This window comes from Desmodus rotundus, chromosome 11 (assembly GCF_022682495.2).
Source record: "Desmodus rotundus isolate HL8 chromosome 11, HLdesRot8A.1, whole genome shotgun sequence".
Classification (NCBI taxonomy): domain Eukaryota; kingdom Metazoa; phylum Chordata; class Mammalia; order Chiroptera; family Phyllostomidae; genus Desmodus; species Desmodus rotundus.
In genome coordinates this window covers 94,507,037-94,532,669 of record NC_071397.1, presented here as the reverse complement: position 1 = coordinate 94,532,669, position 25,633 = coordinate 94,507,037, and the positions used below count along the sequence as shown (strand labels likewise).

The window sequence follows — 25,633 nt, the reverse complement described above, 5'->3', positions numbered from 1 at the left end:
AAATAATGCTGTAAGATATTATGTACAAGTCGGGAAGCCCAGGTTTGGCCATTACAACACTACAAAAACAACTTGTACAGACAATAAAAGCAATGTAAAAACAACCGAATTTGTTGGCTGATCAACTAGAAATTTGGAAGTTTTCTATGTAGCTTTTGCTCCAGCACCTCTTATAACCTATCCTTCACTGAATTCTATTAATTTTTACCCAATTTTCTTCATATTTGTCTCCTCTCCTCCTCCAACCATGACCACAACCAGTCCACATTACCTTCATCTCTCATATGGAGAACACCTAAATAGATGTGGCATGTCGATCTTTACAAAAACTAATCTGATTAAGTGGTTAACACCACCCACTCTCTCTACCCCTTAAAAAGGTCAATGACTTCCCATTCTTTGGAGAAACATACAAATCTACATATACAAGGCCCTGCCCGCCTTTCCAGTTTCATCTAACCCCATCTAATCCCCAGCCCTCTGCTCCAGGCACAATGATATTATCAGTTCCCTAACACAAAACCTGCAAAATGGGTTTGTTCTCTATTTGGACTACCACCCACCAGGGCCCCCTCACTAGCTAATGCATACTCATCCACCTCAGTTAAAGCAGCACCTAGTGAGGAGAGCCTTCCCTTGCCTCTCCAACCAAATCAAAACCTCTTTGTAATGCTTTCATTCAACTGTTACTCACCTTCAAAGCATTCACTGCAGTAATTTACTTATGTGATGACTTAATAACAGTATTAATAAAAGACAAAGGATGTAAGTTCCTTAATGCAGTTTAAGCTAGTAAGAGGTTAACTCTACACCGAGAGCTATCCAAGCTAAAACAAACCTGGTAGAAGTATACAAACATCCTTCCCTTTAAGTGTCCATAAAGGTGCCCACCTGTTGATAATAATGCCCAACCAGGGTTAGAATCTCATCAGATCCTTTCAGAAGCTACCTCTGTCCAACTCATAGGGAATTTTAATATACCTATAGCCTCAGTTCCTACTCCTATGCCAGTCTACTCACCAGGTGCAAAATAAAGCAAAGAATTTCTTAGCAGTCCCAGGCTGCCACCCATCTGAGATCCACTCCTGCCCTCTTCTACTAGAGCAGGGGTGTCAAACTCATTTTCACCAGGAGCCACACCAGCCTTGAGGTTGTCTTCAAAGGGCTGAATGTAATTTTAACTGTATAAATGTAACTACTCCTTGATGGTTAAGCAAGAGCTCGGCACTGCTGCCGAGTAGAAACAAGGTGCTGGGCCGGATAAAACAAGGTGGAGGGCTGGATCTGGCCCTCGGGCCTTGTGTTGCCACCTGTGCCACTAGAGAAAAAGCTCTAAAAATAAAACCTTAACTGTGTTTAGATTTTTTCCTTTGCTCCAAACTTTATCCTCTGTGTACAGTATAGAATAAATATTAAGAATTAAAATGAACAAATACATACAAGACACAGCATTGCACAAGCTTTACACAGTAGGATCTGAATTTGAATTCCAACTAAGTCATCTTATTACAAGTTGCTGACACCCTGAAACTTAGTATTCTCATCTACGAAATAAAAATAATACTGATTTCACAGAAACATTGCATATAAACCTTTTTTAGAACACACTAAAGTAGCTCAACACTATTAGCCATTGTCAAAGTTAAAATCCTTCTCTTTGGTAGGTATTCTCCATTTGAATGAATGATATTAAAAGATTGATCAAACATTTCTTCACACAGCTACCTGAAGGTCCTCTGTATAGTAACTTATATTACTAGGGCAAGGAAGATGTATCAAGTTCTTCCTATGGTTGACAATACATGACTTTTCATTTTCTGCAGTAAGCCTTGAAGTGTCCATCAAGCATTAGTCCGTACTCTAGCAGACCAAAGCTTTGCTTGCTTTCCTTTTTTGGGGGGGGCGGGGGGAGCTGGTGGAGAATGAGAGAAGGGAGGGTTGTGGGGAGTGATGAGGTAGGGAAAATATAATTTAGACTTGTAAAACACTTTCAACAGTCTGAAATGTCAGCTCCCATCCTGAAAACCCCTTTCAAAAATGCATCTATGGTAAAAACTTAAGGTCCTACTGAGAGAAATAGTGAGTAATTTAGCACTTTTCAAAGGATCACTTAATACATATGCTTCCACGATTTCTCCAGATTCTCTAAAGTATCATTTCTTTATTAAATTTGATCATCAGGATACAGGCATAGACGATTTCATCTAACTCCTTGCCAAATGCCTGAACTAAAATTTAGTATTAAGTTCTTAACTTATAAAGATTGATTTTTAAAAAATTGTCTTTTACCAACCTGTTAAATAATTATCTCTACCCAAAAAGTCCCTTATCCAAGAATTCACAAATTATATTTTCCTTAAATTCAGAAACAGAAGAATGACTAAGCTAATTCCCATGTGTTTATTTTTTATTGAAAAATAATGATTTAACATGTTTTCCCCTTCTTGTGCATTGGCTTCTAGGGATCTTGCTGATGTTTACTAGTATGAATATATATCTCAAATGTCTATTAACATCTACTTCTCTAATATAGTTAACTAGTTTTGTTGTATACAAAAATAAAATCTATGTTCAACTGTGACTCACCTTACTAAGATGCCTCCAAGTTCTTTTTGAAGTAGGTGGAGTATAAATTTACATATTTAATGAACTAGTATAAGCCCAGCACATGACATCAGAGAGAGCCTGTCATCACCCAGTTCTCCTTCTATTCTATTTCCATGTCCAAATTTAAGTGTTCTATATATTCCACTGTTGCTCAACCCTCAGCATCAAACTCAAATCATCTAGGACTCCCATCAAAGGCTATTTGTTGAGAATTTTTATGAATGTCACTATAACATTCAGTTTTTTAGAAAAAGACTAGTGATGAAATATGCTTCTAGCCCATTCAAAGCTTTTAAAAACTTCTATAAATGATACAATGTAAAGATACTTGACCGTATTATGTTTAATCAGATGACACGATTCCTGATAGCCAGTGCTCCACAATAAACCATTATTATCCAACTAATAACTTATTAACACTGCAATGACAATGCCATTAGGAAGTACCAAGCTTCATTCCAATCTTCATGCTAATCAAATGTATCAATCTGCCACCCAAAATTGGGAATGTAATTCTCTCTGTATGCTTAAAATTCAATCTGGGACAGAAAACACACCATGGTTTTACACTGGAAAATGCTGGAGAAGATTAATAGCTGATTCGGGGACCTTGCTTTCCCTTTCCCTGATGATTCTCATCTCTACGCTTGAGTGAGAAGACCATGGTTACTTGCTCTTGAGGCTTGGGCTTTCTGCAGGCTCGGTTTTCTCATATATAAATTTTAAACCCTCCATCTACCAGTATTTCTTGGGGTCTGAATCCCTGCTACAATGTTTTCCAGAATCTAAAGTGGCTGCTGATCCTGCTAGTTTTTTCCATCAAATTATTCCCTCAATTAAGACTATTTTAATTTCACTAGGGATTCTGATGCCTGCTATGCCTACACTCGACTTCCTAAATCCAAGGTTTTCCCCCTCATACCGTGTGAACAAATCTTTACTTATAAAAACATATACATCTGACCCCAGCGATCAAAATGAAGTCCCAGTCTTGACCTGCCCATTCCTTTGGCTACTCAAGACTTACCAATTTAAAGAAAAATAGTAATCAATAGCCTGGGTTTTCAGCCTAATTAATCCATTCTTTATGTTTCAACTTCCCACAGATACACTGAAAAGTGCTCTCTGAACTAGTAACATTTTAAATTTCTATACTATCACTTGTAGGCATGATAGCAAATGCATATTTTTAGATCTGAAAACAACTTCTAATCAAATCAAGGTTTGAGGAATCCTTACTTAAAACCGAGGTATCCTACATGCTGGCAGCTACTCCAACAAAAAAACCTTTCGTTTCTAATAAAGATTTTTAAGCTTGCTGATCACTGCCCAGGCCAGGGTCATCACAGTAAATCTTTTAGGCTTCAGAGGTCACATGATCTCTATCACACTACTGAGCTCTACCCCATAGCAAGAAAGCGGCCTCAGACAAGCTGTGTATAAATGGGCTGGGAGTGTTCCAACAAAACATTTTTATAAAAGCAGGCCAATCACTGAATTGGGGCAATATTTCTCAATTCTACAAATGTGCACTATTTTGGGGAGATAAATACTGCAGTCTCATGTTCCTGGAAAGCATACTAATAAATTCCCTCATCTATGTACTGAGTGAGGCCCATTCCCTCAAACTTAACAAAATGTATTCCATTGATTGTTACTTCAAGTAAGGTCTTCGGTTAAAAAAAATCAGTGCCTTTCCCCATTTGAGCACTATTAAGTAATCGCCTTAGAAGAGCCCAAGAAAGAACTTATTATCTGACATACCCCAAGAACCATTAAACGTGGGTGAAATGTTCTCATTTACAGACTAGTCTCATGCCTTCAAAGTTGCTGGTTCCAAGACCAATGGAATTATCTTTAAGTGTGAACCTAAAATAACTGAAGTAGTAATCAACCCAACCCATTTTTCCAACAATGGTCCTTTAGCATCCTGAGAGTACTAGCTAGCATCCCTCAAATCTCCGAAGAAATCAGAAAATCAGAAACCACAGAAGTTCCAGGAGCCAATACAATCTTGACACTATCAATTCAGAACAGCATCCTAACTACAGACATCTGTCTTTTCTTCTTCCTGTTGGGAGGACAATAAAGAAATAAAAATTTTAAAAGGTATAATAACTCACAATGAAAAGCAGAATGGGGAGGAAAGTAGAATCAGCAGACAGAATGTCACAAACTTCCAGAAAAAAGTAAATGTGGTAAAGATTGATGACTGATGAAACAAAAAAGAATACTCAAGCCACGTAACACACAAAAGATGTAACCAAAGAGAAAAATAATTGGTCCTGCAGAATTCCAGATGGCCACCACTCAAATCAAGGTATTACAGAAGACATGACCAACACAAGTAAATTAATGCTTCATCTATTATTGCAAAAAAGTCAGTAAATAATTCCTAAAATGGACCGCTCCAGAAACTGGTGTAAAAATCCTGCTTAGTACTACAATATGAAGGTAATCATCAGAAGAACTAAAACACTGTTTTCTTTACAGAGAGAAGAAAGAGCTTCCAATAAAAATCATTTTTTTAAAAGAGAGAAGGAAGGGAGGGAGAAAGAGAAAGAGAGAAACATCAGTATGAGAGAGAAACAGTGACTGACTATGAGGCCTGACCAGGAATCAAACTGGCAAAATTTCCCTTTGCAGGATGATGCCCAACCAATTCAGCCATACCAGTCAGGGCCCAATAAAATACCTTTTGTACTTAAAAAAAAATTGACACACGTTATCTGTATTTGTTACCTTTAAAAACATAATTATGTTTTAATACAATCTTGTTCTAACTTCAGTTGCCAACAATGGCCCTCCACTCTACATCTCTCCCCACAAAATTCATGTTAGGAGCCCCAAACCCTAATGTGACTATTTTGGAAATAGGGCCTTTACGGAGGTATTAAGGTTCAATGAGGTCATAAGAGTTGGGGAGATTTGAACCCATAGGATTAGTGTCCTTATAAGAAGAGACACCAGAAAACTATCTCTCACTGCCATGTGAGGACACATTTGGGAAAAGACACATGGCTACAATGACCTGAGGGTGGCTATTAGGACCTGCGAGCAACATCTAGCCACAGCCAGCAAACTAAACAAAGACCTCAGTCCTGCGACAGCAAGAACTGTATTCAGCGAACATCCTAAGTGAGCTTGGAAGAGGAACCTGTGTCTCAAATGACAGTACTACTAGGGTATACTTGGCTGCCTGGTGAGACCATCAGCAGAGGACCCAGCTAACCAGTGCCTGAACCCTGGCCCATGGAAATGGTGAAATAAATACACAGTGTTTTAAGCCACAAGCTAAGTTTGTGGTAATGTATTACATGGCAACAGAAAACTAATACAGCAGAACAAAGTTGTGACTGATTTTTCACTTTCTAACCTGACTATATAGATTTTTATTATTATTATATTCATCATCATTTTAATCTTCACCCAAGGATATGCTTATTGATTTTAGACAGAGGAAGAAAGGGGAGAGAAAGAGAGAATAAAATCAATGTGAGAAAGAAACATCGATTGGATGCCTCCCATACACAGCCAGACCGGGTATTAAACCCACAATCTAGGTATGTGCCCTTACCAAGAATCAAACCCTCAACCTTTTGATGTACGGGAAGATGCTCCAATCAACTGAGCCACCTGACCAGGGCTGACTATATAGATCTTTAAACTTTCGTAAAGTACTTTTGTGAAAATTATTTTTTAATTCAAAGTAGAAATTAAATTTTAGAATAAAACATTTCTCTGCTTTTTCATAAATAATTTAAAAAGAACTAGAAATTCAGAATTTTGCATGTAGGAATAAGAAATAAGACTTGTTCACAGATAAAGGAATTTTAAAGAGCATATTATATTTACCTGAAAAATATAAAAAACACTTATTCATAAAGATACACGCAGCCTGTGTTCATTACATTACTTACAATAGCTAAGACCTGGCAACAACCTATATGTCTTTCAACAGATGATTGGATGGTATGTATCTATACAGTGGACTACTACTTGGGCCCTAAAAAAGATAAAATGTTGCCATATGCAGGAACAGATGGATCTTGAGAGTATTATTCTAACTGAAGTAAATCAGATGGAAAAGGACAAAAACTGCATGATTTCACTCTTATGTGGGATATCAAACAAAAAATTACGAATGAACGAACCAAGCAAAACTCATATAGAGGAGAGAATGGCGGTTACCAGAGATGAATGGGGTGGAGGGTAAGTAAAGAGGGTCAAACAGAGAGTAACAGATGGTAAGTACACAATAGAGTATGCAATATCAAGTTATAATGTTGTGCACCTGAAAATTATGTTATTAATCAATGTTAACCTAACTTTCTTTTTTTAAAAAAACCGTATTGTTCATCAACTTTAATACCTGAGAACCAATACACCTTACTACATGTTGAACTTCAACAAATCAAAAACTAGTTACTATTCTCTACATCCAAAGTTTTTCACTCCATAATATACAAATTCTCCTTTCCCACATAGCACCATCTTCCATATTATTTTTGGTATGAGATTACAATATAAAATATTGGACAATCTAAGCATAACAAAGTAACATACAAAATCAGAGGCCCTTTACATAAATGTAACCAGAAAATAACATCAGAATTAACTGTGTCAGATTCAACATTAAGAAAAGCACACTCTAAAACAGGAATCCCCAAACCCCAGGCCATTAACCTATAGTGGTCCTTGGCCTGTTAGGACAGGACCACACGGCAGGAGGTGAGCGGGTTAAAGTCAGGCTGGGCTGCAGCGAGCAGGGGAACCGGTGTCCACTGCCGCTCCAATCCTATCCTGTCCCGTGTGGCCCATATGGGTCCTGCCTCAGCCATGATGACCCACAACTTCCAGAGCAGCCACAAGGACCTCTCCTTCGGGCCCTGGAAGCTGATGGCTACCAAGGTGGACAAGGAGAAGTTGGCTGATAAATTGCATATGCCATCCCTCCCCGAAATAATGTTAGGGGACACATTTTTAAGAATCCAGCACTGTTCTGGCTTTGGGATCGAGATCTGTGCTGCAGATGCTTTAAGATGTGTAAACAACTACCAAGGAATGCTCCAAGTGGCCTGTGTGGAAGAGTGGCAGGGAAGCAGGAACACTCCAAGGAGGTTATTAAACTGTATGATTGGACCTACACAACAGGTTATAAGGGAACATTACTTGGAGAATCACTCAAATTAAAGGTTGTACCTACAACAGGTCACATAGATACAGAGAAATTGTAAGTCAGAGAACAGATTAAGTGTTTTGAAGTTCTCCTGTTTGAGAATGAACTTCATGACCATGGAGTTTCAAATCTACGTGTGAAAATTAAGAGTAATGACTTACAACTTTTTCCTGCTCTTACGTTTTTTCTTTTTTTTGGTGGGAGTGGGGGGGGTGGAGAACTGATGGAGTGCTCATCAGAATGAATGACACAAGACTTTACCACGAGGCCAACAAGACCTACATATCATTACAAGAATACACATCACGAGAGCGCAAAACTGCTCATTTAACGCATGTTCTACCTTCCTTCTTCACGGAGCCCAGTAAAGTAGCACGGAATTTACCAACCAAGGAGGCCGTTTGTGAGAAGCTACTATTTCTGGGAAGAATCCGTCATAACCCCACGGACTCACAGGAAAACACACCTGTAGAACAGAATGTGATGTGGCACATGCTCACCGTGGACTCCGGTGGAGGCCTTGGCTGTATGGACGGGGGTACTTTTATTATGAGAATTAACTGCCTTGGAGTTGGCTACATGCAGATTTTCAGTAGCCTTACAGGAAAAAACTAAAATAAAAGATTGTTGCAGGTAAAAATAAATAAGTCAAGGCAAAAATATCCTGAGACTGCCACAAAAGCACTGAAAAGCCTGCTTCCATTTCCGACCAAAATGAGATTACAGAGTAGGGCTGGACACCTACATCAGCCCCATAGGGGGCCATCTAGCTCAGGGCTCCCCCTGATTCTGCATTATGGTGAGTTGTGTAATTATTTCATCACATAATACAACATAATAATAATAGAAATAAAGTGCACAATAAATGTAATGAGCCTGAATCTCCCCAAAGCCATCCCCCATCCCCAGTCCATGGAAAAACCGCTTTCACGAAATCAGTCCCTGGTACCAAAAAGGTTACGGACTGCTGCTCTAAAACAGTAATAGTGACTTTTTCCCTGAGATTTTTAAATTAAACTTTTTATAACAAATGTTTGAAATAAAACTCTAAAAATACATATGTGGGTTAACTTCTACTGAAGTAGCAATATTCTTGAGCAATCATAACTTTTTAAAGAGCAGAGGCTGAAAGAACATGTTACAGCAAGGACTCCCTTACATCAATCACATCAGGCTTTTAACAAAGGCACAGTCCCTGATTTATACTAACTAATCAGAACAAAGTTTCAAATGTATTTTTGAAAAAAAAAAACTGGCCATATGTAATTGAAAACACCAAAGCACACAAAATCTGAAATGTTATAATGCCTGAAAGAAAACCAGTGAGTGAACACAGAAATTAGTCTTTTTGGAAAAAAAAAAAAAGTATCCTTTTTTCCTAGTTATAAAAATATTGTAGTACAGAAAAATTGGGAAATATGATACAGCACAAACAACACAAAGTGAAAATGATCTATAACCCAACAATTCATCATTCATTTCAAATAGGTCTCTGTCATTATGGAACAGATGGGGTGCTCCTGGAGACAGATGACATTCTAAGAAACCAATACAGTTTGCAGAGCATGTGGTTAAGTACACAATGAAGGTAACAAACACTGTTATTTAGTGAAGAGTACACAAAACTGTACATCTTCAGAGTCTCAAACCCAGAATCACCTTTAAAAGTACAAGTACATATGGGGAAATGATGTCTGTTTTCTTAAAATTATAAATCTGAAGTAAGCAAACATCTGTCTAGTAAGATCAAACCTATATAACAAGTTTTGAGGGAAGAAAAAGAAATTCTCTAGTTAAAGAGAGAAAGATAAAAAAGAAATGATGCCAGAATTTGATATATGTTAAGAGCTAACAAGATTATGATGAATATAAGTATTTAGCTGCTTTATAACCAATTATCCCTTCCTGTGGGCTATACATAGTTTTTTCACATAAACAATTAACATTTTCTATTATTAAGCAGAATATCCTCTTTCTCAAGCATGGCAGGTATCTAATGTGGTATCTAATTTCCTTTTTACAGTAATTTTAATACTGTAAAAAGGAAATTATTTGAGAATCTAAATTATAGTTTAAACTGTGTTAATAACAAAGAAAAACTGTAATCAATTCTCCCCCACCCCCCCCAAAAAAAAAAAATTTAAAAAACTTAAGTTTAAGCCACAAAAATTTATTTGCATGGTCCCTTAATTAAATGCACAAATTTACATCTTCTCCAAATCCTTGGAATACAGGGGGTTAAGAAATACTCTTTAAAAAAAGTACACAGGAGTTACAGTGAGCCAAGATGGGGCATGCCAACAATAGCCCCTCTCTTACACTGATTACAACTAAAACTCCAAACCACAAAAAGCAACTGCCTGAGGCCTGAAAAGTGAAACAGCAAACCAACTGGAAACTAGAGTCAGACCTGAATAATGACCAGTGAAGGGGGGAGGGCGTGTGTTTGGGGGCTAAGGTAAATTTCATAGTGTTTTGTGGTCCTGTATTATCTCTGGGCTTTGGTCCCAGAGCAGGCAGAGTGGAACAGCTGGCCAGTACAAGAAGCAAAACCACCTGAGGAAACCCCCCCTGTCTGGCCAGAAGGACTCCTTCCTGCTTCGGGGGAGGGGGCTCTCCTTTATTCCCCCCTCCCTTCTCTTCCCAGCTCTTCCAAGCCTTGGAGGGCAGCCACTGTAGCCACACAGCACCTAAAACCCCAAGAGAAGAACCACCTCCAGAAAGAGGAACCAGGAAAAGGGGCCCTAGTTATCCAAAAATATATGATAAGCAGTCTGCATTTTTTTCTCTCGTCTCTCTTGCCACTTCATTCTGAAGGCTAAACCTGGAAGACAAAAAAAAAAAAAAAAAACACACACACACACACACACCAGACTTTCTGGCCAGAGAAACAGAAAAGAAAAAAAAAGGCCCTGGATCTGGACATAGTATGAGGAAACCCAGAGAGACGGGAGAAGATCCCTTCCTTCTGTGTATGAACCAGCTTAAGTCCTGGGATCATTTCTGGAATGGTGCCTTCATGAAACAGACCCCAAGAAGCCCAGCAAAGGCTCCGAGAACTAAAGCCTGTGCAAACCCAATGCCCAGAAACTAATGCTTGAGTGGCCCATGTGCTGGGCACACACATAAATACCGAAATAAACGCTTTGAAAACTGAAGTGACACTGGAACCACCACAAAAAGGCAGGGCAGAACCTGCGTCCTGAACTCTGCTTACCAAGCTGAATGCCTCCTAAACCAAACGTCCACATTCTTCAGAGGATTTAGTAAAGTCCTACAATACCACAAATGTCCAGCAGACAAACCAAACTTACTTGATATCCTTCCCCCCCCCAACTCCCTCTCACCCCCCCTTTCTCTCCCTCTCTTTCCTCCCCTCCCCCCTCACCCCCCAGGAAAATCTGTCCACACTGTTCAAAGGAAAAGATAACAAATGCCAACGCCAAGACAACGCTGATGTTAGAATTACCAGACAAAGACTCTAGAGTTATAATCATCCTCTTATAAAGGAGAAAAAGTCTTAAAATAAATGCAAAGAGGTTCTCAGCAGAAAAAGATAAACGACCAAAAAAAATGAAAATTTTAGAACTGAAAACAATTTTAGATACTGAAAAATATTACAGTATCTGGAAGAAAAATGTAGCATGTTGCTAAACATGAGTATAAAATGTTTACTAGTGACTTTACATATTTTAAGCAACTGGTCATAATCATGATTATTTTCACATAACATTACATGACAGGTTTTTTTAAAGTTCAGGAAGAGAGATTTTTTTTAAGGTATACTAAGAGACAGAAAGTTATCCCGATACACATATTACTAATGTTCAAGTAAGAAAATGTCTAACATATCACACGGCAAATATAAAATACATGCAACAATTACAACTTTATACTATACATGTAAGAATTAAATGCAAAGACAAGTGTGCACATTAAAAAGCTGGTGCGTGGGAAAACAATTACTAACCACTAGTGGATGGGCATCTTGGGTTTCTCCCCTCACGTTCCCATGTGGCACTTACCAGAGGAACAACACACTAAACCGGTGCTTGAACACGGGGCGACCCACGAGGGCCTTAAGACTCGGCCTCATGAAAACGAGGACACACCATAATTTTTTTTTAATCCTCACCCAAGGATACATTATCACTGATTTGAGAGAGCGAGTAGGGGGAGACGGGGACGGAGGGAGAGAGGGGGGGAGAGAGAGAGAGAGAGAGAGAGAGAGAGAGAGAGAGAGAGAGAGAGAGAGAGAGAGAGAAGGGAGAGAGGGAGAGAAACAGCAATGTGAGAGGAAAACGTTGACCAGTCGTCTCCCTACAGGTGCCCGACAGGGGATTGAACCCACGACACGGCATGTGTCCTGATGGGAATCAAACCTGTAGCCTTTCGGTGAATGGAATGATGCTCCAACCAACTGAGCCACCTGGCCAGGGCGAACACGTCACAATTTAGTGCCAAAATAAAAAATGCTTCTGCGGGAGCTATTCAGACAAATACAATAAAATGTGCATCTTTGGAAATGCGAAATGGCTTAATAAAGAAAACAGAAGTAAAACGGACTGACTGGAAAGACAGCATTCCTGTTACAGCTGTGACTCCGCCTTCACACCACTTACATCTGAAACGCACTCATCAATAAATCTCTCTTTACGAACAGTAATTTCCAGAAAGCACCGGAGAAGCGACATTTCCTAACGGGAGAGAGCACTACGATCTCAACAGAACGCCGTGCCTTCCTCCTGAAGAGTCGGAGCACCCGAAACAAGACGCGCGGACGGGCGCGGACGGGCGCGGACGGGCGCGGACGGGCGCGGACGGGCGCGGACGGGCGCGGACGGGCGCGGACGGGCGCGGACGGGCACAGCCGCGCGCAGCCGCTCCGCGTGCCGCACGGCGCTGTACACACGCAGCGTGTCTGACACGCACACTTAAACCACGGGGGAGTGACGAGGACATAGGCTAAAGCATTAATATTTATTTCTGTTATTTAATACTGAGAATAAAAAAGAAAGAAAAAATACAAAACATTTTTAAAATAGTTCGTTGGATTTCGTGACTGAAAACACATAGACAAAAAAGAGATACCCAGGTAAACTCCAAGTTTTAAAGTCGGCGTGTTTGGGAACATGATTTTACTGCTGACAGTAAAAGAAAGTCTAAAAGTACGAAATTTGCGGAAAAAAGACAAGTTGAGATTTGAGATGATTAGAATACTGTTTCATGAGACGTGTACACAAAACACCTAGAAGACAGGAGACTGAACCCCAGATCAGAAAAACAAAAATACAAGTCATTCCTGAAGGGACGGCAGCTGAAGAAACAGAATGAAACAGTCAAACCTCGGGTCTCGAACGTCTAGTTCTCAAACAACTCAGTTCTCAACCAAGCTGTTCAAAGAAAAAACGTCTCAGTTTCTAACAAAAGTTCAGGTCTCAATTCTCTACCCCACAACCCTTTCCCGCTGACACCTGTATGATCCATCAGTCACGTGGCTCTCAGGCAACAAAGGAGATTTGGTTTTCAAAATGCTTCTCACAGTTTTTTGGAATGAATTAAGTTCAAGAACCAAAGTTCCACTGTAATGAAAACCAAATACCAGAGAGAAAGTAGAACAAGAACTTACTAGGCTTTAGGGTAAAATTATTTCAGAAATAAGATAGAAAGACTGAAAAGAGAGACACAGTAGCATAATAAAGGAGTAATAAATATTATTTTTCATCTTGATGGCACTTTGTCAATTATTAAGTAGTGTCACAAATGCTACATCATTTTTACCTTCAGAATGGCCCAATAAGACTAATGTTTATTATTCTCACTGTATAGATGTATAAACTTAGGCTGACTTAACTAAATTCAAATTGTAATGAGTTACAAAACCATGTTTCAAACCCAGTTCTTCTGGCCACCAAGACACACATTTTCCAAAAACAAGGCAAGAAAGTCTACCAGTTAGCAACCAACTAAACATAAACATACACAGTTGAGTCACTGAGTAAGATGGTAGAACACTGGAGACATACCATTTAATAGCATCAACCAATCTAATAACCAAGAGAACTATAAGCAAAAGACATCAGATTATGAAGCTTAGTGTGTCTACTGATCAAGTAACAGCTAAATAAATTCCATTTAAACATGAATTTTAAGCAATTCTCAACCAGGTTTCAGAGTTTTCCAACCCTTAATAAAGGAACTCACTTTCTCTAAAGAATTTAATTAAAATATTAAAATAGGCCAACTCCATCCTTCTCCCAAAAGCTAAGACATGGAGTATTTAGGTTTGAGGGAAATATTACAAAAGTAATATGGTAATAAATGCTGAGTGTGAAAAATTCTAAATATTAAAAGCTCTCATTCATTGTACCCTATTCACCTATTGCTCTCTTAAGAAATAACCACTGTTAGAAAGGTTGGAAGGCTGCCTTCAAGCATTCTATACATATATATGCATGTATAAATATTGTAAATATGTGTATGTACATACATGAACTAGATACTTTAAACTCTACATTCTTAAGCAAAATTATCCTCCTCATAACTGTTTAAAATTGATTTTCTTAAAAGTCTTGCTGAATTTAGTAAAACAATGAAATTCTTATAGATGTCAACCAATGATATCATTGGTCCAAAATACATCATGGTCTATATTTTGTTACTTTCTGCTGCTCAAAAAAATTCTCCAACTTGGAAAATATGCTGAACATAATCTAGTATTTTCTTATACTCATAATCTCTGTAATTTTTATCCAGTAATAAGGTGTGTTATAATACGGAGATACTTTATAGGGCGACAGATTTTCACAATGACACTAAAAGTTCCCAGTTGTGGCCCCTTTTAAACTATCTATCCTTCATACTCTTCAGTTTTCTCTAAGAAAACTATTTTAGAAAAAAAACATTTTAGAAAGCTAAGGATATTAGAACTAGTATCCTTTAGCTTTCCAAATACTTTATGAAGTTATTTTATAATTTTACATATTCAAACCAATTTTTTGATTATTTTAAAACCAGCCACTATTTTAAATATTTAAATCAATTCTGAAAGGTAGTCAAGGAAGGCATCATTATCCCTAACTTTAAAATGAATAAATTAGCCCTGGCTAGTGTGGCTCAGTGGTTTGAGTGCCAGCCTGTGAACCAATGGGTCACCGGTTCCATTCCCAGTCTAGGGCACGTGCCTGGGTTGCGGGCCAGGCCCCAGTAGGAGGTGGGCAAGAGGCAAGCACACATTGATGTCTTTCTCCTTCTTTCTCCCTCCCCCTCTCTAAAAATAAATAAAATAAATTCTTAAAAAAAAAAAAACAGACAAAAATATGTTCCTTTAAAAAAATGAGTCAACTAAAACTTTTGGAAAACTTGTTCATTATTAGTGTTAACATTTAAGACATCCTAGAGCTTATCCTACCTAATCCCATCTTTTAAATGGTGAAACAACTATCTTCTTTCTTGCCAACTGTAATCTGCAACATCTTACTTTGACAGCAACCACATTAATTTTGTTGCTCTATCATGCTTTAACATACCTGTACCAGGAGCATTCTAAATAGTAATCTATGAAAATATAAAGGATGTAGCTACAAAGTAGCCACCATTATAGCAATGTGAATATTAAAAACATGCTAAGGATACAAGCATATGGAGTAACTGCTCTCCTACAAAAAAGATCAAGATACATCAGCTTTGTACTCAAAGGCTGTTTTTACTGAGGTAGAAAACTGCTGACTAAGTGGATGTTACTGTCTAATAATACTCCCTGCCAAAGAATGCATGTTGTCCTAGGGCAACCTATTTTATGAACAGGAGTGACAGTACAGTAGTTTGTTCCTTATTCTGGCTCAGCGTTAGCATGAAATGATTATAATCTACTAACAATCACCAATTCCCACTCCTCCTCCACCTCCAACACACATAAACACTACCAAAATCTCATTCAAAAATCCCATATGGAAAAAATGAAAACAAGAAAGAACTGAGACACAGAGAGCAGATTTTTCTTCTAATTTGGCCTCTGAGCATATGTGTCTGATAAGCTGTGATTCTGAACAAGTTTTATCAGAAACTTGATCCTTCGTCCATAAAATCAGTCTGTTAAATGATATATACTATCCACAAGTCTTTCAGATCTAAAATTTGTCATTTCTGGAAAGCAAGTTTCAACATGGAAGTAAACAAGGAACCCAACTACGGAACCACAAACTTAAAATATGCCTATAGCTACCGTGCATAACATGACTGTAATGGTCTTTGTCTTTAGCTACCGTATTCTGAAACCAAAAGGAACCAAAGTAATTCCCCGTAAGAAAACAAAACACATACATATAAACACACACACGTACGTAAAAAGAACTCTTCCGTTTAAATTTTCCCTGGGGTCCAAATAATCTTTACTTAATTTCAGTTCTTTCCATGTCTTTTATAAACATCAAAATGAAACATGTAAAATTTACCTCCTCTTAATTTCAGAAATACTAGTAACTGTCAAATGGCCAAATGAGAAAAGGAAAAATAATTCATTTATAAATCCTCTACATAACAAATCCCCATAAACCACATTAGCTGGAATTTCTCAGATAAATATGGGTTCTACTTCTAATGATATACCCTTTAAATTCACAATTCCATGTTCACAAAGTGGTTGCTATAGAGAGTTAAGGTAAAGCATTACTATAAGGAGCTAATAAAGTATTAATAAGTAGGCTTAATGTTAAGAAATCCTATTAAAATCTCATTAAACAAAATTCAGTCCTGGCTGGGTAGTTCATTTGGTTTCAGCTCTATCCCAACATGACACGGTTGTGGGTTCAATCCCCAGTCAGGGCACATACAAGAATCAACCAATGAATGCCCAAATGAGTGGAAAAACAAGTCAATGTCTGTCTGTCTGTCTGCCTCACACACACATCAAAAAAAAATTTTTTTAAGGGGGAGAATATGGGGGCATCTGTAACAGTGTCAACAATAAAAATAAGAATAAAAAATAAATGTAGATCACTCAACTTACTACTTAAATTTTAATTGCACACAATAACACCCGGTTGTATAAGCAAAATTTAAAGTTAAGCATATTCCATGGAGTTGCTTTTTGAATGTCCTTGCATACACAAATACAATGATAGGAAAAAGAAGCCAAAGCATTCTGGGAAGGAGAAAACAAGCAACCGAAGAACATTTAGTAATCCTAAGATTTTGCCCTAAGCTTTCTTTTATTCTTTCTCTACATCACCTCCACAGATAATTGTACCCCCTTCTAAATCTTCATCTCTAGCCTGACCTATATATCCAGCTGGGTATCTCCACCTTAATGTCCCACAGATGCCAAATATTCAACAAAAAACTACCTAAAGTGTCTTTGGATGAATGAGACATGGGTGATTTCCACCCTTCCTCCATGCTTAAGATCTTTTATTCCATGTGGGAAAAATTATCCCCCACCCAACCCAACCCTCTTTCTCCTCAAAGATTTTTGGCTGCTCCTGATTTGCCCATCTCAGTGATTGGTACTATACCATTTTATCTACCTGGTCACTTAGCACTGGCACCACCTTCTTCTTCCTCATACCCACCTCTCTATTATTCTTAAATTTCTCCTCCATTCATCCCTTCTTCTTCTCCCCATTATTACTCTCATTGAGCCCCTCATCTCTTCTCCACTAATTAAATCTTTTCTCCCCACAACCCCATCCCTCCATTGTCCTGCCCTGCTACTACAAAGATATTAATCACCTTTCGAAGACACGAGTTTAAAACTTGTGCTTTTTTGTAAAACCATTCAGAATCTCCACTCCCTTTTGATTAACAATGAGGTGTTGGGCATAGTACACAAAGGCCCTCCATCAGAAAATGCTTGACTAATTCTCCATCACTCCTCCCAACCCAGTACACCCTACCCAAAGGTGACATTTCCTTGAAAATGATCTTTATTCTTTGCTCCACACAATGTCTCCTCCCTCATACTGAGTACATTACAATATACACAGACGAGTGTACACACAGTATACAATTGCAGTATCACTATTCTTTGTATCATAATATTCATCACATTACCTTCTTCTAACTCTTTGGAAATCCACTGCCACTCCCAACCCTATGCGAATATGAGCTGTCTGAGAAAAAGGAGGCAGGTGTCTAATTAATGCTGGCAACCACTCTGCAGAATGCAATGCTTGATAGGTGGCAAATATGCATAAATAATAAAACTCAAACCACCAGCAAATACTTTCTAGCATTCTTTCCAGTTACTAGTTGCTACTGCACTGAAAACCACTTTTCTTAGTATTAAAAAAAGAAAAAAAAAGGCCAAAGATGTTAATAATCCTTATAAAAGCAATTATTCACATCTCAATAAAGCTTAACAAAAAAAATGAAACGGCCCTTACTCGTTTATTGAACACTTAAAAAACTACTCAAAGAAGTCATTTCAGTCACTCAAACATATAACATGGTAAAACTCATTCTGATTTTTTTTTTCAGCAGTGTTGATTTTTAGGCAGTAACAAAAGAGATAACGTGCATAGTTCTTGAGGTTTTATTAAACAAATATTAACGTTATCAGATTTTCTTTCTCCCTATTTCAAGAAACTACATAAGCAACTACTTTCACAGTGGTCCTCAACTATGGATAGTATTAAAAATCTTCTCATTCTCATTTATTCATTAAAGCCTTACGGGAAGATTAGTTGAATTACTGTTACATACTTGAATACTTTTTAAAGATCCTATAATACACATGTGCTTGTCACTAAATTAAGTCTGGGTTCTTTGTCCCCATTAATGAGGTTTTACTTAATTGTCCTCCTTTTTAGTGAGTTAGTGTAGCTGCACACCGAAAGCTTCATGACGATGCATCCTTTTCAAATAAAAATCACTTCACAAAAAAGGAGATGGGAAGCAATAGGCCAAACTTTCAAGTTTTCTCCCTTTGCTGTATTTTTCTCAAGTTGTTAAGAAAGAATGCTTGCTATGCAATTAACATGAAAACTTTTAGTAAAATATCACTAAATGCACACACACACACACACACAAACATGCCTTTGCAGTACAAGCCCGCAAAAACTGAACGTAAATGCCACCAGAATTTTTTCTGCATGCTTTTTAAATCTGTTTTGTACACTATTAAATTTCTAGAGTCTAGAATAGTGTCTGCACATGGTGGTTACATGCTAAAAATATTTAATATTTTCACTAATGCAGTCTTTTTAAGCTGTTTCATTTGTTTTTAATGTTGAAATAAGCCTAATAAGGCCTATAAAGAATACATCTTCCAGCTCAATTTTAATTCTGATTTATAAACAGCATGCTTGCTATAAATCAAGTTCTAGGTTTTAAAGTCTGCAGCAGGGGACAGCGAAGTATGGCCTGTGCCCTGTTCGTGCAGGCCCCCAAGCCAAAACAGTTTTGTGAAAGACAATAGTATGTAAAAAAATACCTTACGTGGCCCACAAAACCTAAAATATATTTACTATCTGGTCCTCTACAGAAAAAGTCTACTGACCCCTATAAATGAAGATTCCATTCACAAGAGAAGCAAAGCTTTTGAATACATACTTTCGTCCATCTATGACCCGAGAGCTATTAGAAACAAATCTAAGACCTTCTCTAGAACTGAACCTCTGAATTTTTGGCTTCTTATTTGATCTGAAGAGTATTTTGCATATCAAAAAAACAAAACAACAAAAATGGATGAAAAAGGAAAAAAATGGAATACAAACAAAAAAATTGAACTGCATTATATTTTAAATGAATAGAACTACATTTACAAAAAGAAACTAATCAAGCAATGTTTGAACACAATATTTTTACTATATACCTTAAGTCTAAATAAAACATGAACTATAAACAAATATTAAATTCTAGTTAAAGGTTTGTTTTCACAGCCATAAGGTTTAGCAACTCTGAAACTACTCTCGGGTATCTTAGGATTGATCAAAATAAGTAAATATATTGTGAATAATAGAAACCAGTTTTCTCAGAGGAAGAAATTACAGATTAGGAAAGGGGAAAGGCTAGAATGACCCCTTGGTGTTAGAATGGGATTGAAAATATCAGAATGAACTCAATGGCTTTTTAGGTAGATAAATAGATTTTTTTTTAAACCATGAAAATCTGTATATATACATATATCCATGTTCACACATACATATAATTTTCAGCTCAATCTGTTCATAGATATCTATTAGAACAAGAAACTATGAGGGCTCCTTGGACAAATGGCTGATTCCAGGATGGAGTGGGAATGTCTTATCATACAAGAAATGGGGGTACTCAAAAAATGATGAGCATATGTCAAAAAACAAAACAAAACAAAACACAGGAGCCAGCTTGAATGAGCTCGGACTGGTAGAAACTGAGAGACAATCTAAGCATCAAAACCGCAATGGATAAAAAAGAATCCATTAAGTTCATACTAATACGCATACATACATAAACAAAAGGAGGGGGAAAAAAGGCTCTTAAAGAATGCCAATTAATACTGATACATAAACAATGAAAAATCAACTGATTCAGGGAAAAACTATGAATGGATGCAAGTTTGATGAGTAACAAGGTATCTGCACAGTTCCAAAATATCTCCCCCTAAAATACTTTTTACCAAGGGGAAAACCTAACTGTACAACAGAAAAACCTTGCAGGAAAAAAGTTAACCACCCCATTAACGAATAAATGGACATCTTGTGCTTCCAGAAAACACAATCACTTCTGGAGTACTCCTGCCAAAAATGCACAACCTAAACCTAATCATGAAACAACAGCAGGCAAATCCATATTGAGAGAATCCTAAAAATAACCGGCCCATTGTCATCAAATATAATCGAAGGCCATAAAACACAAAGACACAGTAATAACCAGCTGCTGCAGACTAAAGGACACTGAAGAGACAAGACAAGTGAGCACAGGTGTAGTGTAGGATTCACTTTCTTCTGTAAGGACATTACTGGTACAATTAGTGGAATCTGAATAAGGCCTGCAACTCTGGCAATGTATCAGTGTTAATCTCCTGGTGTTGATAATTGTATTATGGTTGTATAAGAGAACGTCCTTCTCTTAAGAAAATAGTTATTTAGAGATAAATGATGTTAAGAATTGCAACTTACTCTTAAAATGTTCCAAAAAAAAAAAAGTTTGCATATGTTCATGTGTATGTACAGAGAAAGAGTAAGAAAGAAAACTTGGTTATAATTAGGTAAAGGAATCAGGATGAAGTGCACACAAAAATTATCATTCTTTCAACTTTTCTGTAAATCTGAAGTTGTACAATAACATTTAAAAAGTGGAAAAAATACAGTTAACTTATATTTGGACATTATGCTAGTAACAGGGAACTGTGGGAAATCGAGTGACGGTTCTCCTTTACACAGGAAGGGTAAGAAAAACATCTCAGCTAGGGTTTGAGACCTCTGTCCTTCTAGTCCGTCCTTTTAGTCCGAGCTGTAAGACACAAAGCCACACAAAGCCGTGTCTCCCCAGTGCAACCGCACTGACAGGCTTCAGTTCCCTCACTTGTGAAAGGGGATCGCACCTACCCTGCTTTTCTCACAAGGTCATCCTAAAGAGCCAGTGAGATATGGTGGTGGTTGGGGGGAAGAAGCTCTATGTTACAGTGGCTAACTTTTTTAAAAAATGTAAAATACGTCTATTGACCTTAGAGAGGGAGGAAGGGGGAGAGAGAAACACGGACTGGTTGCCTCTCATACACACCCCAACTGGGGATCAAACCCAAAACCTAGGTATGTGCCCTGACTAGGAACTGAACCCCTGACCTTTCGGTGTATGGGACAACACTCCAACCAACTGAGCCACACTGGTCAGGGCCACAGCGGTTCACTTTTAACAATGTTTGAGAAAGAAAAAGCACTTCAGAAATAGAGGTTTTTTTGATACCAAAATTTTTTTAAAGTACCTGAGGGTTTTTTTTTGTTTTTTTTTTTTTTGTATAGCAAGCAGCTGTTATAGAAACTAGACATTTGCTATATGAGATGTTTTGGTCTGTAAAAATTTTAACTTTCCCAACATTCTTTCCAGTCATATAACGTCAAATATTTCAGTAAATTCAAATAACTATATTTATTTTTGCCAAAAAATACTTCATGGTACCAAAAAACAATTAAAGAAAGCCATTTACTAGGACTTAGTCAACATTTTTTAAAAAGTTAAGATATAATTGACATACAACACTGTATTAGTTTCAGGCGTACTGCACTGGTCAAACTTTTAGAAACTGTGACCCCGTACAACAAGACCTTTATATCATTTCCCATGTTCTACACAGTAAAACACATGATCCAAACAGTTTCATCCTTCACTTACACACTATTCAAATGAGCCCTGAGGAATCAAATCAAATTCAGAAAATGTGAAAGAGAGAGACCAAACTGTTTCATGTACACTTAAAATCAAGGGAAAGTTTGTTTTAAAAATAAAAAATATTAATTTATTCTTCTAAATTCATAAAGGTTTGATCACCACTTAAGGAAAGTATTTTTTAATCATTTGCATATGGAGACTAATACCTGATGGACGAAACTCCCTTAATAATGGCTGTGTTTTTAAGTTATGATTACAAAATACCAAATGCATTTTAATGCAAGTTAGACAACTGTTGAAAACATCACATCACACTGTTATTTAAATAAATCTATTGCTCAATCTTTATTTTGAATAGTAGATGAGCAATATGGACTTCGCAAGGCAAAATGTTGCGGACAGACCAGGCAAATCTGAGCCTGGATGGAAGTGTGGCAGACAAAGTGATCTCCAGCAAAGAATCAACCTGAGTCACTAGTGCTGCACACCAAGGCCTGCAAGAACATAAGCTCCAAGGGGAAAGCCTTTCATTTGCCTTGGTGATCACTATCCCAGCAGGTAGGAGCATGTCTGGTACACTTGGTTAGCACTCATTAAGTACTGATTAAATGAAAGACAAACGAACAAAAGATGAAATCCCAGGTCTTTCAAGTCAACCTACATGAAGTACATTAAGTTGCAGAATTATTTAAAAAACAAATTTGGCATACATTAGCTTAATAGCCATACTGTCTTTAAAAAACATGAATTAATAACCTATATTCCCCATTCTGACTAAATGTCAAAGTTCATACATATTTCCTAACCTGTAGTAATATAAACCATAACACATTTACATACCCTTCCCTGAGTTTAAAGCATGGTGTTATCAGAAACTCTTGTAAAGCAGAATTAGAAAGACAAGTGCACAAAATCAAAATCAGAAAGAGCAAATATATCATGTTTACAACCAAACTTGAGATAGCATCAACTCAGGTAAGAAATCGCAGACTACAGAAACATATCTCATCAGCATTTATTTCTCATAATAGTACCTCCACCAAAATCTGCTCTTCTATAATTAAAAAATTAAAAATTTGTCATTTTTGTTTCTCCATTCCTACAGCGTATCTGTCAATGATTTGTCATCTTATAGTTTGAAGAACTTCCTCAAAATATAAGACGTATTTTACTTCCAACCATCAAATTAAGGGGTTTGCAATTTACTCATATTAAATAGGTGGTATTATATTTCTTTTACAAAATATATAGTAAAATTATGTGGAGCAGAATGCAAACAAATGCAACCAGAGTATATATGATTTGTGCTCACTATTAAGCAAATAACTTTTTCCACTTAACCTATTTTTTGGTGAAGAAATTCATCTTATTCTCTGCATGCTCTCTTTGAGATTACTAATACATTCCATTTATTCTGAGTCCCAAATACTGCCCATATAGTCAAGACATCATTTCAGTACCAGTTTAAACCTAATTATTTTCCAAACGGCCTGCCTTACGTGGATTATAATCATCTTACTATGCTTCTTGTGTCCATGCTGCTGGAAAAGCAGTCTGTACAAGCAGGAAGTAGAGGCACAATCCTGAGAGAGAGGAGTAGAGAAAGATGTTGAGAAAACAAAACCAGAATAAATGAGCTCACTTAAAGAGCTTAGGAGCTCAGTCAGTGTTCAAGGTCAAGGTTGACTACATTCTCTCACACCATGATGAGTTAGAAGCTGTCCAACACCAGCAAAACTGGCCCTAGAAAGAGATATCTGAAACTGCAGGTACAAGTAGTAATATAGTCACTAATTCAAAGCAACTATACTTCTAAAAAAAGAACAAGTGATAATAAAATATGACTAATTTGGATACTGGGCAATACGGATATCCCCTAAATTTCAATCAAAATTACTGTAACAAACTCAATGCATGCCTAGAAATGGTTAAGCTATATATATCACATAAATTTCAATCACGTCAAAAAGTTTTTATATTTCATCTTGAATGATTAAGGCTGTAACACTCTCAAATCATACACTCTCAAAATTATCAATCTAAATTTTTAAAATATTGGTTTAAAAAACACAACTTTTACTATATGTTCTTTTAAACTGAAAAGCATAATTACAACATAAAACTCAGGATGGCTTTAATCTAACTGGAACCTTCAATGGAGTAGTCTCCCCAGTAAGAAGTGAAAATTATAAACACATCAGAGTTGATTGAAAATTTCCCACCCAACATCCTATACTCCTACAGTGCCATAAAATGATCTTCAAAATAGTGCTTATACACAGTCAGTCCTTCAAAAATTAATTTTCCATTTGGCCTAAGCATCTTCCAACAGGAAATCTAATTATAACCTCCAATCAGTCATTTATTTAACAGGAGAAACCCAAATGTTCTGCAGTGCTACCTGCACTGGCCCAGGGTCACTCAGCTACCTAGCATGTCACCTACCCATTCGGTCAAGGAATCTGTACTCAGTGCACACTGCGTGTGAAGACACTGTGCTATGTACTGAAGGTGCAAAGCAATGACAATATACGGTCGCTGCCCTCATGGAACTTACAGTCTGGTGGGAAAGGCAAATACTAATTACTTAAAACTGTAGTAATCAGTAGAAGGAAAAGAACAGAATGCTTCAACACGGTCTGACAAGAGACCTAAATCAGTGATTCTCAACCAAGGTCAATTTTGCCCTCCAAGTGACACTTGGTAATGTCTTGAGACATCTCCGGTCATCACAACAGTGGGCAGAAGTCAGGGTTGCTGATTAACGACCCTACAATTTCCTCACAGCAAACAATTATCCAGTCCAAAATATCAGTAGCGCTGAGGTAGAGAAGCCCTGATCTAAACCACTGGGGCAGGGAAGGGTTAGTGAAGGCTCCCTTCCTTTGTAACACTTAGCATGTTACATCTTGAAGGAATTTTCACAAGGTGGAAACAGAAAAGGTGGCCTGATTGGATAATTTACCAAAATTCCCATTGGAAAGTTAAAACAGTAAAGAAAAAGAAGAAACAAATTCCCTGGTAGATGAAAATAAAGAAAATGCAATGTTTTACAGCTATTTCACATAAATTTCCTTTCCTGAACCATAAGCAAAGGGAAAATGCACAAATTAAATTTTTTTCCATGTTTTTATTTCCTTCCCACTGTTTTCTACCAGCCCATGTCTAGTCCTAGATATTGGTGGAAAGAATATATACAAAGTCCTGTAGTTAAGCACATGAACATTCTTGATACAAAATTGGAAATGGAGTAAAACGAAGATGGGATTTCACTTCTGATGTGTCAGACAAGACAGAGAACTGTGTTATGACCCTGGCAAGTCCGCACCCTGGAACAGTTTAAGGAGTTAAGTTATCTGACTAACCAAATGACCCTAAGGACAAAACACAAACAACTTAGGTACCCTAAAAATGATAAAAGGGACTAGAATCCTCTTAGAATTGATGAACCAAGGTAAATCCAAAAATTACATTGCACTGATTGCCCTGACACATCTCATACTACACATCCGGTCCCATACAGAGGATTCACATCCTGTC

General features: G+C 37.4%; 1 protein-coding gene and 1 pseudogene across 15 annotated transcripts in view; one reads left to right on the top strand and one right to left on the bottom strand.

Moving 5' to 3' along the window:
• Nucleotides 1–25,633, bottom strand: part of SCAF8 (SR-related CTD associated factor 8) — a 171,622-nt gene that overhangs the window by 144,485 nt on the left and 1,504 nt on the right. Inside the window, exon 2 of one of the 15 annotated variants that reach the window (XM_071219644.1) lies at nt 23,613–23,676. The exons of the other annotated variants lie outside the window; for them this stretch is intronic. Coding sequence (XP_071075745.1) covers nt 23,613–23,630 — 18 coding nt within the window. The 5' untranslated portion in view covers nt 23,631–23,676. The remainder of the gene's footprint in view (nt 1–23,612; nt 23,677–25,633) is intronic. 15 annotated transcript variants of the gene reach the window in all.
• LOC112297136 (TIP41-like protein pseudogene) lies at nt 7,351–8,672 on the top strand (annotated as a pseudogene).